This window comes from Nelumbo lutea, chromosome 4, assembly GCF_056320005.1.
Source record: "Nelumbo lutea isolate HS-2025 chromosome 4, American lotus-T2T, whole genome shotgun sequence".
Taxonomy (NCBI): Eukaryota; Viridiplantae; Streptophyta; class Magnoliopsida; order Proteales; family Nelumbonaceae; genus Nelumbo; species Nelumbo lutea.
Genome location: NC_142687.1, coordinates 94,519,873 through 94,531,881, shown reverse-complemented (window position 1 = coordinate 94,531,881; position 12,009 = coordinate 94,519,873). Strand labels below are relative to the sequence as shown.

General features: G+C 38.8%; 2 protein-coding genes across 7 annotated transcripts in view; one reads left to right on the top strand and one right to left on the bottom strand.

The window, feature by feature from the left end:
* LOC148861933 (Zincin-like metalloproteases family protein) overlaps positions 1-3,300 on the bottom strand; it is a 57,142-nt gene extending 53,842 nt beyond the window's left edge. Inside the window, exons 1-4 of one of the 2 annotated variants that reach the window (XM_088986433.1) lie at positions 2,994-3,300; positions 2,825-2,906; positions 2,688-2,740; positions 2,557-2,611 (exon numbers count right to left, since the gene is read on the bottom strand). In XM_088986433.1, the coding sequence (XP_088842559.1) occupies positions 2,557-2,611; positions 2,688-2,740; positions 2,825-2,906; positions 2,994-3,175 (372 nt within the window). In that variant the 5' untranslated portion in view covers positions 3,176-3,300. The remainder of the gene's footprint in view (positions 1-2,556; positions 2,612-2,687; positions 2,741-2,824; positions 2,907-2,993) is intronic. The other variant, XM_088986434.1, reaches the window with a different exon arrangement.
* A 189-nt stretch (positions 3,301-3,489) lies between these two features.
* The window catches only part of LOC148861932 (putative serine/threonine protein kinase IRE), a 38,719-nt gene continuing 30,199 nt past the window's right edge, over positions 3,490-12,009 (top strand). For all 5 annotated transcript variants that reach the window (XR_016113327.1, XR_016113328.1, XM_088986432.1 and 2 more), the window contains exons 1-6: positions 3,490-4,046; positions 4,159-4,196; positions 4,287-4,457; positions 4,579-5,925; positions 10,196-10,368; positions 10,590-10,839. Coding sequence is in view for 3 of the 5 variants with exons in the window: in XM_088986432.1 (XP_088842558.1) it covers positions 3,623-4,046; positions 4,159-4,196; positions 4,287-4,457; positions 4,579-5,925; positions 10,196-10,368; positions 10,590-10,839 (2,403 nt within the window). In the remaining 2 variants the exon portion in view is untranslated. The remainder of the gene's footprint in view (positions 4,047-4,158; positions 4,197-4,286; positions 4,458-4,578; positions 5,926-10,195; positions 10,369-10,589; positions 10,840-12,009) is intronic.

Sequence of the window (12,009 nt, the reverse complement as noted above, 5' to 3'; positions counted from 1 at the left end):
CGGATTCCCATAAGTGCAGCCATCACTTTTGCCTTGGTAGAGTCATCTATACCTATCGGTCCACTGTACACCCAGAAGATGTTTCCATTTTCATCCCTTAGTACTCCTCCAATACCAGCAGCTCCCGGGTTACCTGAAGCACTTCCATCAAAGCTTAGGGTCCAAGTTTCTTCCATCCTAAGGAGAAGCCCACTGTAGATGGGGGGAGGGAGAAAAGAAAGAGGTTTGCATCCCTGTTGAGGGTGATTTATGGAGATTCCTTTAAACTTGTCTGAACTGGCTGCCCATTGATTACAGGGGTAGGTGATGTGTGAGATCAAATCAGTCCTTGGTCTTGCTTTGTTCTCAAATAGGTGGTTGTTCCTTTCTTCCCAAACTTCCCAGAGCACAACATGCAGAATTACTTGCCAAAACACCTTACCTCTCTTGCTCAATGCTTTGCCTTGCCACTGGTGAAGCAGGTCCTGAAGGTGATTTGGAGCAGCCCAGCTATACCCAGCTAGTTGAAGGAAATGACACCAAATGTCTCTGGTTTCCTGGCAGCTGCAATGCCATATACATAGTTTGTTATTTATAATCCAGTCAATTAGAGCTCTTTAGTCCCCCTCCACTACAATATCCTTGTAATTGAAAAATTTCCCCAACTTCAATCCTCATAAGTTCCACTAATAGTGTTCTGCTCTAGTTAAATCGTCTTGCCCAATGGGTCTTGAGTAAACAACCATGATATTCCCAAGATGATTGTAAGAAACATCACCAATTCTTGGTTCTTTTGGACTGGACTGCAGCCATCAAAATTTAACTTTATACCATTCATGGTTGGAGAAACCCATTGGATTGCCACTCTTCTTCTTATAGCTAAGGATGTTTCCACCCATTGCCATCCCCAAACTATGTTATCCACAGAGAAAGGCTGTTTCTAATTTATATTGGCAAAATGTTTCCTATCATTTTTACCAAAACTTAGAAGTGTTAGTTTTCAACACAAAGTACACCTCACATTATATGGATTTGATTCTCTCAATCAAATCTTTGATTGAATTCTCAATATATGCTGAATAATAGGCGGATCGGCAAGATTTACTTCAGATCCTGAAGATATTTTGAATAGATTTTAATTGCAAACATTGCTAGTCCTTCCATGTTTAGGAAAATCAAAACTTTGTACCTTTCTGAGTATCCATTTTGTTACTCTAAAAGTACTCTGTGCATTAGCTCATTTGGTCCATTGAATAAATGAACAGAACTACAGCACAGCAAGAAACTGACCAAGTCTCAATAACATGATACAAGAGCCAATTGTTGAATATTGTTCCTTGGGCAAGACTATCAGCGAACTCATTAACACTCTTTGGAATCCATCTAAGTGAGCAGTTCAAGATTGTATCTAAGATTTGGCTTCCCTGACTGAGAATTGGTGAATCCAAGGAACCACATTTCTGATTTCATCCAGGATATAACCACTTGGCAGTCACCTTCTACAATGAAATCTTTCCAGTCATGCATTTGTGCAAACTTTAAACCTTGTGTAACCGCTATCAGCTCTGCCCTTAGAGAGTTTCATAGCACAGCTGAGCCAGAAAAACTTATTCTTATTTGCACATCGAGTCCAAATCTGCTTATCTGCTCACAACAATAAACTGTTCTAACACGTTCCAACATGATGTGTCACACATCATAGATATGGTGGGTACCAGTCTCATGGTGAGATGTGAGGACAGATCATGTTGAAAGTGTGTTGGGACAGTTTTTGTTGTGAGAAAATCCCAACTCTTGGGACAGTTTTTGTTTTGAGAAAATCCCAACTCTTGGCCTTCACCATCCCTAAACACCCAATCACTGCCTTAAATACAGTATTACCAAGGCTGTAACCATCAAAATTAGTTTTAAATTACCTGATTCAGGCAACTTCCAGACTCTACTTCTTGGATGATCACTAGTCCTTCCGTCATGGCCTCCCATCCTCCCATTAAACCATTAACTTTTCTTTGATAAATACATTAAATCATTCATTGATTCCCCTTTATTAATGTTTGTAATCTTTGCACTTTTATCTTCAAATATTCTTGCATTTCTTCCCCCCCCCCCCCCAAATGCACCACAAAATGACACTTCTCATACAATGCCATGAAATTCTCAAGCTTTTTGAGTGAGTGTTGAATGGGTACACTAGCTTTCTTTTTGTTTTTGTTGTTTCAACCATTAAGATTCTGCAATCCTTTCATGACTAGTGATATTTTTTTGTTTCAAGATGCTTTTGCTTTCCCCCTTGGGGAGATGGAGAAGTTTCTGGAAAATTTTGCTATGTATCACGAAAATTGAAAACTATGCTCATATCAAGAAATGTCAATATGTTTTTTTTTTTTTGAGGGGGGGAGAGAGAGTGTTTTATTTGATAGTGGACTTTTTGTTCGGGAGTCCTACTCTTCTAACAAAATTGTGCATATATTTTCGTGAAAAGATAAAGGTATCATCATAAAAGTCTCATGCAAAATAGAAGCAGACTGGTTACTCTTGAAAGCAAATTAAACCCCATTAAAAATATAAAAGCCTTACTTGCAGATATTCATGAATCTTCATTGCTGCCCCGTTAGCTTCTTCTACAAATTCCCTGCAATATAGAACATACGCCAAATTGCTAAACAACATTAAAAATATAAAAACAAAATACAGCATAAACTACTTACCGGTCGGGATGAGTATTTCTACATAGTTCGGCCGAATCAACAACGGAGCAAACCTAACAGATTCAAGACCCCAGAGACCATTATGATCGTAAATAATAAACCCCTAAATTAATACAAGAAATGCCTTTGAAACCTACTGTATCTGATATTTCGTCCATTGCTTGGACGATTTCGATCGACGAAGGCATACCAGAGATGTAGGAAATGAGTTCTCCCGATCTAATAAATGTAAAACTTGAGTTTCGACCAGAAAAGACATGTATAATGTTCTACAGATATAAAAAGCAATAGAGTTGCAATTTCTACCTCTCGATTGCTTCATCGACAAAACGTCGAAAACCCTTCGCCGTCTTCAAGACCCCGAAGCCGTAAAGACCACTTTCTCCGTTATCAGGAGATACAGAAGTATAGAAATTAGCTCTGTGTGTAGCGAAGAAACAAGAGGGAAGATGTTTTGAACGGAACATCAAAGCGCTTCGGTGTATCATTTTGCCGTGACTGGCTGACGACTGGCTCTCGGCAGTCGGTACTGAAGTCCTAGCATTCCCGCCATCAGATCTAGCAATAAAATGTGAAAATTTAGGAACAATTACCTAAACCTCCCACATATTTTGACTATTAAAAAAACTCCTTGCACCTTTAAAATAAATGTACAAATACACCTCTTCTGTTAACGGAGACAGTAAATTACGCCATTGCCCCTGTCATTGTTCAGCAGTTCAGGTTAGAATTTGCAAACAGGATGACCGATTTAAACCGAATCGAATGATTCGGCCGTTACGTATTGCGTGGAGTCGTGGCAGTTTATGAAGCTCGAATTTCCCGCGAAAGCTTGGGGCTCCTCTTCGCTCCCGCCTCTGTCAACACTACTCTCCACACTCAATCATTCCACGCCATGAAGAACAATAACGCCATCATCATCCCCTCCACCATCCATGTCCAATCCTCCGTCCTCCTCAGATCCTCCCGATACAACAGATCAAAATGCCAATCCAGACGGCATAGGTTTATCGGCGGCATCACCTGTCTCATCCACCACTGCTACCACAACAGCGACAACGGCGACGAAGAGCAAACTTGAGAAGATCCCCCCAATACCAATCAATCGAAGCCCGTCACGGACTTTGGAGAATAAAGAAACCAGTGATGACAACGCAGAAACGGAACTCGGTCCTGATGACTCTTCCCCGATCATCGCATCCTCTATCGGCCTTAACCACATTAGAACTAGATCTGCTCCTTCACCTCTCCGTTTCTCATCTCCAGCTTCCAAGTCTCCTAGCAATGAAAAGAACGACGGAGACAATGCTCGCTCTGAATCGGTTACTCCTAATCATCCCGTGCCTTCTGCGGAGCCAGGTAAACTTCTGTTTTTTTCTCCTTAGATCCGAGTGTTTGTCCCCTTTTTTTGTAAGCCATTTGAATGGCGGTTAGTTTAAGTACGGGAGATCAATTGTTTGATTGTGTACAGGGAAAAAGAACTACTGGGTTCCGTCGAAATCCCCAAGGGTAACGAGTTTTTCTGTATTTGGATATCTTTATTGAGAGGGAAATGCAGACTAGGTTGCTAAGCTCCAGAAAAAATTTGGACTGTTACAGGGTTTTGATTTCGCCAAGGAAATCCAGTCTCCACGCTTCCAGGCCATTATGCGCGTTACAAGTGGTCGTAGGAAGAAAACTCGTGACATCAAGAGTTACTCTCATGAACTAAATTCCAAAGGTGTACGGCCCTTCCCATTGCGTAAGCCTCGTGCCATCGGGCAGATGGAGGTACTTATTGTCTTTAAGTTGGATCATAAAATGACTGAATGTTTATAAGTTGTCTATCTGCTTTCAATGTTGATTTTTTTTTTTTTTTCTTACTACAATGGCATCCTTCCCTCCCTTCCAGGAGATCATGGTTGATATTAGGGCAAAATTTGTCCGGTTGAAGGAAGAAGTTGACTCCGATTTAGGTATTTTTGCCGGTGATTTGGTGAGCATTCTTCAAAAGAATGTTGAGACCCATCCAGAATGGAGAGAGACTTTGGAGGATTTATTGGTTGTGGCCCGACAATGTGCTAAGATGTCAGCGAGTGAGTTCTGGTCAAAGTGTGAAGGCATAGTTCAGAATCTGGATGATCGGCGTCAAGAGCTGCCCATGGGGACCCTCAAGCAAGCCCATACCCGTATTCTCTTTATTTTAACCCGATGCACCCGTCTGGTGCAGTTTCATAATGAAGGAGGTTTTGAGGATGAACATATTCTTCGGCTTCATCAACTCAGTGATCTTGGAGTCTATCCAGAAAAACTTTTGGGGATTGAGAACCAGGAGTTAGACCCAATTCGTGAGAAGGAAGTGAATGAAAGGCACAAGAAATCACATGTACAGGAAGAAAGTGGTATGCACCCTGACAAAGATGAAGTGATTTTGAGTTGTACCATTCCTTCAGATGGTAGCATTGCTAAAGGTGTTGATTCATCTAAAAGAAAGGATCGGATATCCTCTTGGAAGAAACTTCCGTCTGCTGCTCAGAAGAACCTAAAAGGCACAGATGAGAATGATGTCCCCTCCAAGGATAAATTGGAATCCTCACAGCTTCCAGATAAGATGAAAACAGGTGTTAATGAAAAGGCTGATAATGCCCAAGAAATCCCTCTTGAACGTTCAGATATTTCCTTTAAAGCAAAAAAAGTTTCTTGGGGTATATGGGGAGATCAACAAAATGTTGCGTACAGGAACTCATTGATCTGCCGGATCTGTGAGGTTGAAATACCAACTGTACATGTAGAAGATCATTCTAGAATCTGTACAATTGCTGATAGATGTGATTTAAAAGGTTTAACAGTAAATGAACGTCTTGAAAGAGTTGCTGAAACTCTTGAAAAGATAATGGAATCATGCACACCAAAAGGCACCAATACTTTGGGCGGAAGTCCAGAGGCTGCAAGAATATCTACATTGAGTATACCTTTTGATTCTCCATCACTTAAAAATGATAATTCATGTCAAGAATATCCCAAAGACATGCTTGATTGTGTACATCAAACTAGTAGTTCTTTTGTCATGGATGATATGAAGGGCTTCCCTGACATGACTTGCAAAACACATTCTATTATGATATCTGATCAGGGAATGAAAGCATCATCAATAGGAAGCTTGACCCCAAGATCTCCATTATTAACTCCACGGGCTAGCCAGCTTGAACTGCTTTTGAATGGAAAGATTGCAATTTCAGAGCATGAAGACTTTCAACAGGTATTTTCTAATAGTATTATTTCATACTTTGAGTGGCATCATTTTAGCTAAAACCATAAGTGTTTACACTTAACTATATTGCGTCAGAGTTGAAATTGAGAGTATACAAAATAAGGTCTGAACCACATAATCTATCATTTAATAATAGACTTGAAATAGAGAAAACAATAAGTTGGGGCTAGAAACTAGAATTTTGATATGGTTTTTTCCTTGAGCTATCATTCTAGTTCACATTATAATATTCTTTCTATTTATTTGTACTTAACTAGGGACCAGATGGCTTCTTTGTGGAATTCTTTTGAAACTATCAGGGTATCGTTAAGGATGATCTGATGGAGGTATTCAAGAAATTTTTTGATAGGGGAATTTTTCACGGTGGAGCAAATGCTACATTTATAGCTTTGATCCCCCACAAAAGTTTAAGCCATTGGCTCAGATGACTTTGGACCTATAAGTTTGGTGGTCAGTCTATATAACATTGTAGTGAAAGTTACATCTCTCAGGTTGGAAGAAGTGCTACCTTCAATCATATCTCCATTTAAGGGAGTGTTTATCTAGGGTACACAGATTACAGATCAATTCCTAGATGCAAATGAATGCATTTAATAATTCAAAAAAAAAATCAAAAGCTAGCATTTATCAAAAGAAAAATCAAAAGCTAAGGGGTAGGTGTGCAAACTACAAACTAGATCTAGAAAAAGCACATGACTTCATGGATTGGTTGTTTTTGGATCTTGTGTCGGAGAAATGTAGCTAGGAGAGATGGAGAATGTGGATTAGGGGTGCAAGTCAGGCAGGCTGGGCTGGGTTTATGGTCAACCAGGACCAGCCCTAAGATTTAGTTCTAAGGCCTGAGCCTTAACCAAGGCCCAAGGTCAATCCCAATTTTCCTAACCCATGCCCAGCCCGCACTGAAATTTGATGCACTCGGATTAGGCTTGGGCCCAGGCCAGACTTGGGTTGGTCAGTGAGATGTTGGAGAGTCATTAGAAAAAGGACTGTGGTCATATAATTGCATTTGTAGGTGATGTGATCATATTTTGTGATGACAGGGCTAAAGGAAAGGATGAGGAACCACCAATTGATCTGCTAATCTGCTTTTAGTATATTTTGATTTGAGAGTTAATCTTGGGAAGAGCTGCATAGTGGGCATTAATATGGAAGAAGGCATGGTTATGTGACATACAAAAATTTTGGGTTGTTTAGTTTTGGTTCAGTCTCTTAAGTACTTAGGAGTTAGGACTCCTTTTAGGGGGTAATCTCAAGGTTAGCATCTTTTGGAACCTTATTATTGATGGATTTTCAAAGAAACTGACCGTTTTTTTATGGATAAGAAATTGGCCGATTTGAAGTGGAATTCTATTTCCTTGGGGGGCAAAATCACTTAGATAAACTTAACTCTTTTTAAGCAACCTATCTACTACCCCTTTATATTCAGAAACCTTGATGAAAGTAGCAACAGGGTTGGAGAAGATTGTGGGGAATTTCCTTTGAGAACTTTAGAGACTTTCAGATAAACCATCTTATCAAGTAAGATTGCATGCAAAAAGAGAGGGAGGATTAGGGATGGGGAGAAAATCTGCTTTGCTTGCAAAATGGTTATCAAGATTTTCCTTGGACTATGATAAATTGTGGAACATTGTTATTAGAGCATTCTTGATCTTACCTCAGAAGTCTATTACATCTCTCTTGGATGCCCTCTTGTCAAATGTTAGATATAACATACTTGCTGGGGGATAAAACCAAATTTTGGGAGGATCTCTAGTGGGGGAGTAGCCTCCTAGAGATTGTTTTTCTAGAATATATTTTTTGTTTTTCTAGAATATATTTTCTTTCTCTTTACAAAAGTAGGACCATCCTATTGTGGTTCTTCATTAGGACAAGGAATTTATTAGGATTTTGGACTATGACGAGGTCTTAGGGATTTGGAAATCTTAGAAATTATTAACGCTCTAGGCTATTGGAGGTTTTTTTGTGGATAGTTTTTGTTGATGCTTAGAATGGGCTTAGGACAACACTGTAAATTTGCTTCCTAGACGAGCTAGCTGGTGGAAGGATCCGAGGGCTGCTGAAGCTGAGGACCAATTGAGTCTGAGGTCCATGGTGTGGCCGAGGTCAAGTGCCTACGAGTGTCTAAGATCGGCCGAGGCCGAGAACCTGTGGAGAAGGGAACACCAGAGGCTCTGGGTGTTAACCCGAGGCGGGGACTTTGACGGTCAAGTTAGTGAGGGCAGACGAGGTCCGAGGAGCTCGGACAAGGTCGCCCGTAAGCTAGAGAGCATGGAGAGATGAGTGTCTAGCCCATAGTTCTGGATCCAACCTCTTACCTTGAGGGAGTTGTGCCCTATGCTGCCTGGAGGTGGATGGACGAGGACGGTCAGGATGCGATCTGGCCTTAGGCATGTGGCCATCTGAGGTCGCTGCCTGTGGTCGAGCTGTGCCCTACTTGACGCGCTGATTGACTCCACCTCCGGCCACATGTCGACTTGCCACTGGCCTGCCTAAAGCGCCTACATCAGTTTTGCTTCTGATTATAGAGTTTGGTGTGGAACATCTTAGGCTTGTTTAATCCCACATTGTTGGGAGCCTCATGCACTGGGCTGCCCTTTTTTAGGAAGTATAGGCATGCAATCAGGGAGATAAAAGAGGTAATGAAAGAATTGAGGACAAGTGTTATCTGGGTACCACAATCTGCAAACAGACAAGCAGATGGTCTGGCAAAACAAGAGGCTTTGAGAAACCAGATGTACTGGGGTCATAACCCACAGGTGAAATGTAATTGGGAAGAGAGGAACAACAGAATTTTCAATGAAAGAAGAAGAAGAACAAAGGAGGAGGTCATTGAGAATGTATTATTTAGAGTGGTAAGCTGGGTGAAGAAGATTTTTAATACTTTCTCCACAGAAGACATTTTAAGGGGATGGCAGGTAATAATGGAGTGGAGTCCTCCAATCTCTAGGCCTTTTAAGCTCAACTTTGATGGCAGCAACATGGTTAAGCCTGGCCCTTCACGGTAGGAGGAGTTACAAAGATATGTCAGGTGCTTTTATTGATATTTACTCTAGCCAAATAGGAGATTCCATGTCAGCAGAGCTATAAGCAGTCCTTCAATGCCTGGAAATCTGCAAGAGTCTTAACCTGTATAGTTTAGAGGTTGAAGGAGACTCTAGTGTAGCAATCATCTGGATGATACATAGCTCAAAAGGAGTCTGGCAGCATGGATACACTCTAAGACAGTCAGAGGTGGCAACTTCTGACCCATCCACTTCTAACTCACCCAAACCTATCCATTTAAGATGTGGATTGAATATGGGTTTACTGAAACCAAGTGGATAGTGAAAAGAGATAAAAGATATAGAAGCCATGAAACCAAGTGGAGAGAGAAACATAAAATTGGACTTCATTAAAAAAAGTTAGAAATAGAAATGAGATAAAGGAGAGAGAAGCCACACAACAAACTGGAGAGAGAATCTAAAGGAGAGAGAAAGAAGACAGGAGAGAGGAGAGACAAACATAAAAATGGGACTTCATGAAAAAAGTTAGAGAGAGAAAGAAGATCAAGGAGAGAGAAGCCACATGACCAAGAGGAGATATAATCTAGAGAGAGAGTAAAGAGAAACGTAAAAATTTGACTTAATTAGAAATAAATTAGATAAAAAGGACATAAAAGATGAAGGTATTTAAGAAAGAGAAGAAGAGAGAACTGAGAAGAAAGAAAGATTAGAGATTGGGCAGCAGCCTTAGCTTTTTTCCAGTCCTGATTGCTATTTAAATGAGTGTTTAAAAAAGAGGAAAGTGCAAGGTTGCCCCTCAGTAATGGTACTGTGCAATCCTTTGAGTTATTTTACCAACTACTCTGATTCCAAATTGTCTTCTTATATTGATTTATAAGAGAAAAATGAAGGAGAAGAGAAGAAATAGTTTGAGGAAAAACTGTAGGAATTTGTTCATAAGAAAAGTTATAGGAAGATTGCAGTAATATCCCTGATAAGGTAATCCACTCTTCTACACTAATAATTACTCTAATTTTCTTTATAACCAAATAGCTTTAATGTCTTTTGTGGATGTATGAAAATAATTTATTTTACTTATATGTCTATTTTTTTGTTTTTTTATCAGCACATATGTCTATTTTTTGTTTATTAAATGCAAGAGATCACTAACTTGTTACTGATACTTCAACCATTTCCTTTACATTGCTAGATTCATATGTTCTTTATTCTAATTATGTTTTGTTTCTTTGAGTTTTTTACACTAAATCGAATGGCAGATAAGCAAACTATTGGATATTGCTCGCTCTGTTGCCAGTATAAACACTAATGACTATAGCACATTAGAGTATTTGGTGTCCCGTCTAGAAGACCTAAAATACGCTATCCAAGACAGGAAGGTGGATGCCCTTATTGTAGAAACATTTGGAAGGCGGATAGAGAAGCTGCTGCAGTGAGTTCAATTCTTAATTCAATCTAAAATGCCTTTCCTGGTTTATAGAAAGTGGATGCTTACTACTGCATCATGTTTGTAGTATTTCAGTACATTGTATTTTTACTTGTGATAAAATCTGATTTGGTTGTTTTTCTAGTCTTCTCTCATATTTGATTAATTTTTTTTAATCTAGTTGTTAACTGCCCATATTTCATCTGATATGTTACCCAATTACACAGGGAAAAATATGTACACCTTTGTGGACAGATAGAAGATGACAGGGTTGATCCATCAAATGCCATGGTTGATGAAGAAGGTTCATCAGAAGATGATGCAATTCGTAGTCTGCGGGCAAGTCCTATGAAACGAAATTGTAAGGACCGGACATCTATAGAAGATTTTGAAATAATAAAACCAATCAGTCGAGGGGCATATGGACGTGTTTTCCTTGCAAGAAAAAGAGCAACTGGTGACTTATTTGCTATAAAGGTAAGATTATTCCTGATAACATTCAACTTATAGAAATAGAAACAAGGCATTCATGCTTTGTCAACATTCTGTTTGAACTCCTTTTTATGTTTTCTTACATGGTAGATATTATGTCAGAATTTATGAATCCTTGGTTGCATAGTTGTCAAGGCGATGCCCAGGTGACAAGACGCCCTTGGAGGCTCGCCTCGCCCAGTCGCCAAGCAGTTTTGTATACTATCTTATAAAATACTTTTATATTGTTATTTTTTTGAGATTATAATTATAAAATAGCCATTATTAAACAAAAATATTTATTTTTTGTGTTTATAAACTAATTTCTTTTTATTGTTTTCTTATTTGTTAGGGTTTAATCAACATAAACATTGTTAACTGCTGTATTGAACCCTCAAAGACTTCAAATCTGAACTAATAAGTAAGGGAAGAACTTAAAATTTTGTCTAATCAATTTCTTCCACCTTTTCTTTTCTTCTTTTCCTATAACAAAAATAGGGGTTCAGCCCCTATATTTTTTGAATTTTCTTTTCTTTCTTCTTTTTCTTCTCATAAATATGTTGATTTTCAAGACTTAAACTTGAAGTTTATAATTTTCTTGTGAAAAATATGGATAGTTATTAAGGAAAGATGATTATGGAACCTAGGGAAGGATATGTGGTTTTTACTTCAAAGAATCCATCGCCTAGGTGCCTTGAAAACTATGTTTGGTTGGCAATTTAAAACTTAATTATCATCATTTTGATATAGTTGAGGTACATATTCCATAGTTATGAATTATATCTTATCACATGGCTCTCCTTTATTTATCTGTTTATAGTTCTTATGTTCATGCTTTGGGATTTTATATTGCTAGAGCCGTTTCCCTATGGAAATGGGAAAATTTTGACAAAATAACCTAGAAATTCTCGAGAAATTTCTGGGGAATATTAAAGAAATACAACTATACTTTGAAGACTTCAAAACTATGAACAAAATGCAGCTAGAGGCCAATTATGTATCCTATTAAGATAGGTTGAGTTACATATTAGCATAGCATAGCATAGCATGTACCTTCTTATAAATAATTTGTATTTCCTATATTTTCTTTTTTCTTTTTTTGCCATTTCTAGGGTTATTTCAGCAATTCTACATTTTTTTTAAGAGGTAAAGTAAAAGTGTATTAATCAAAAACGA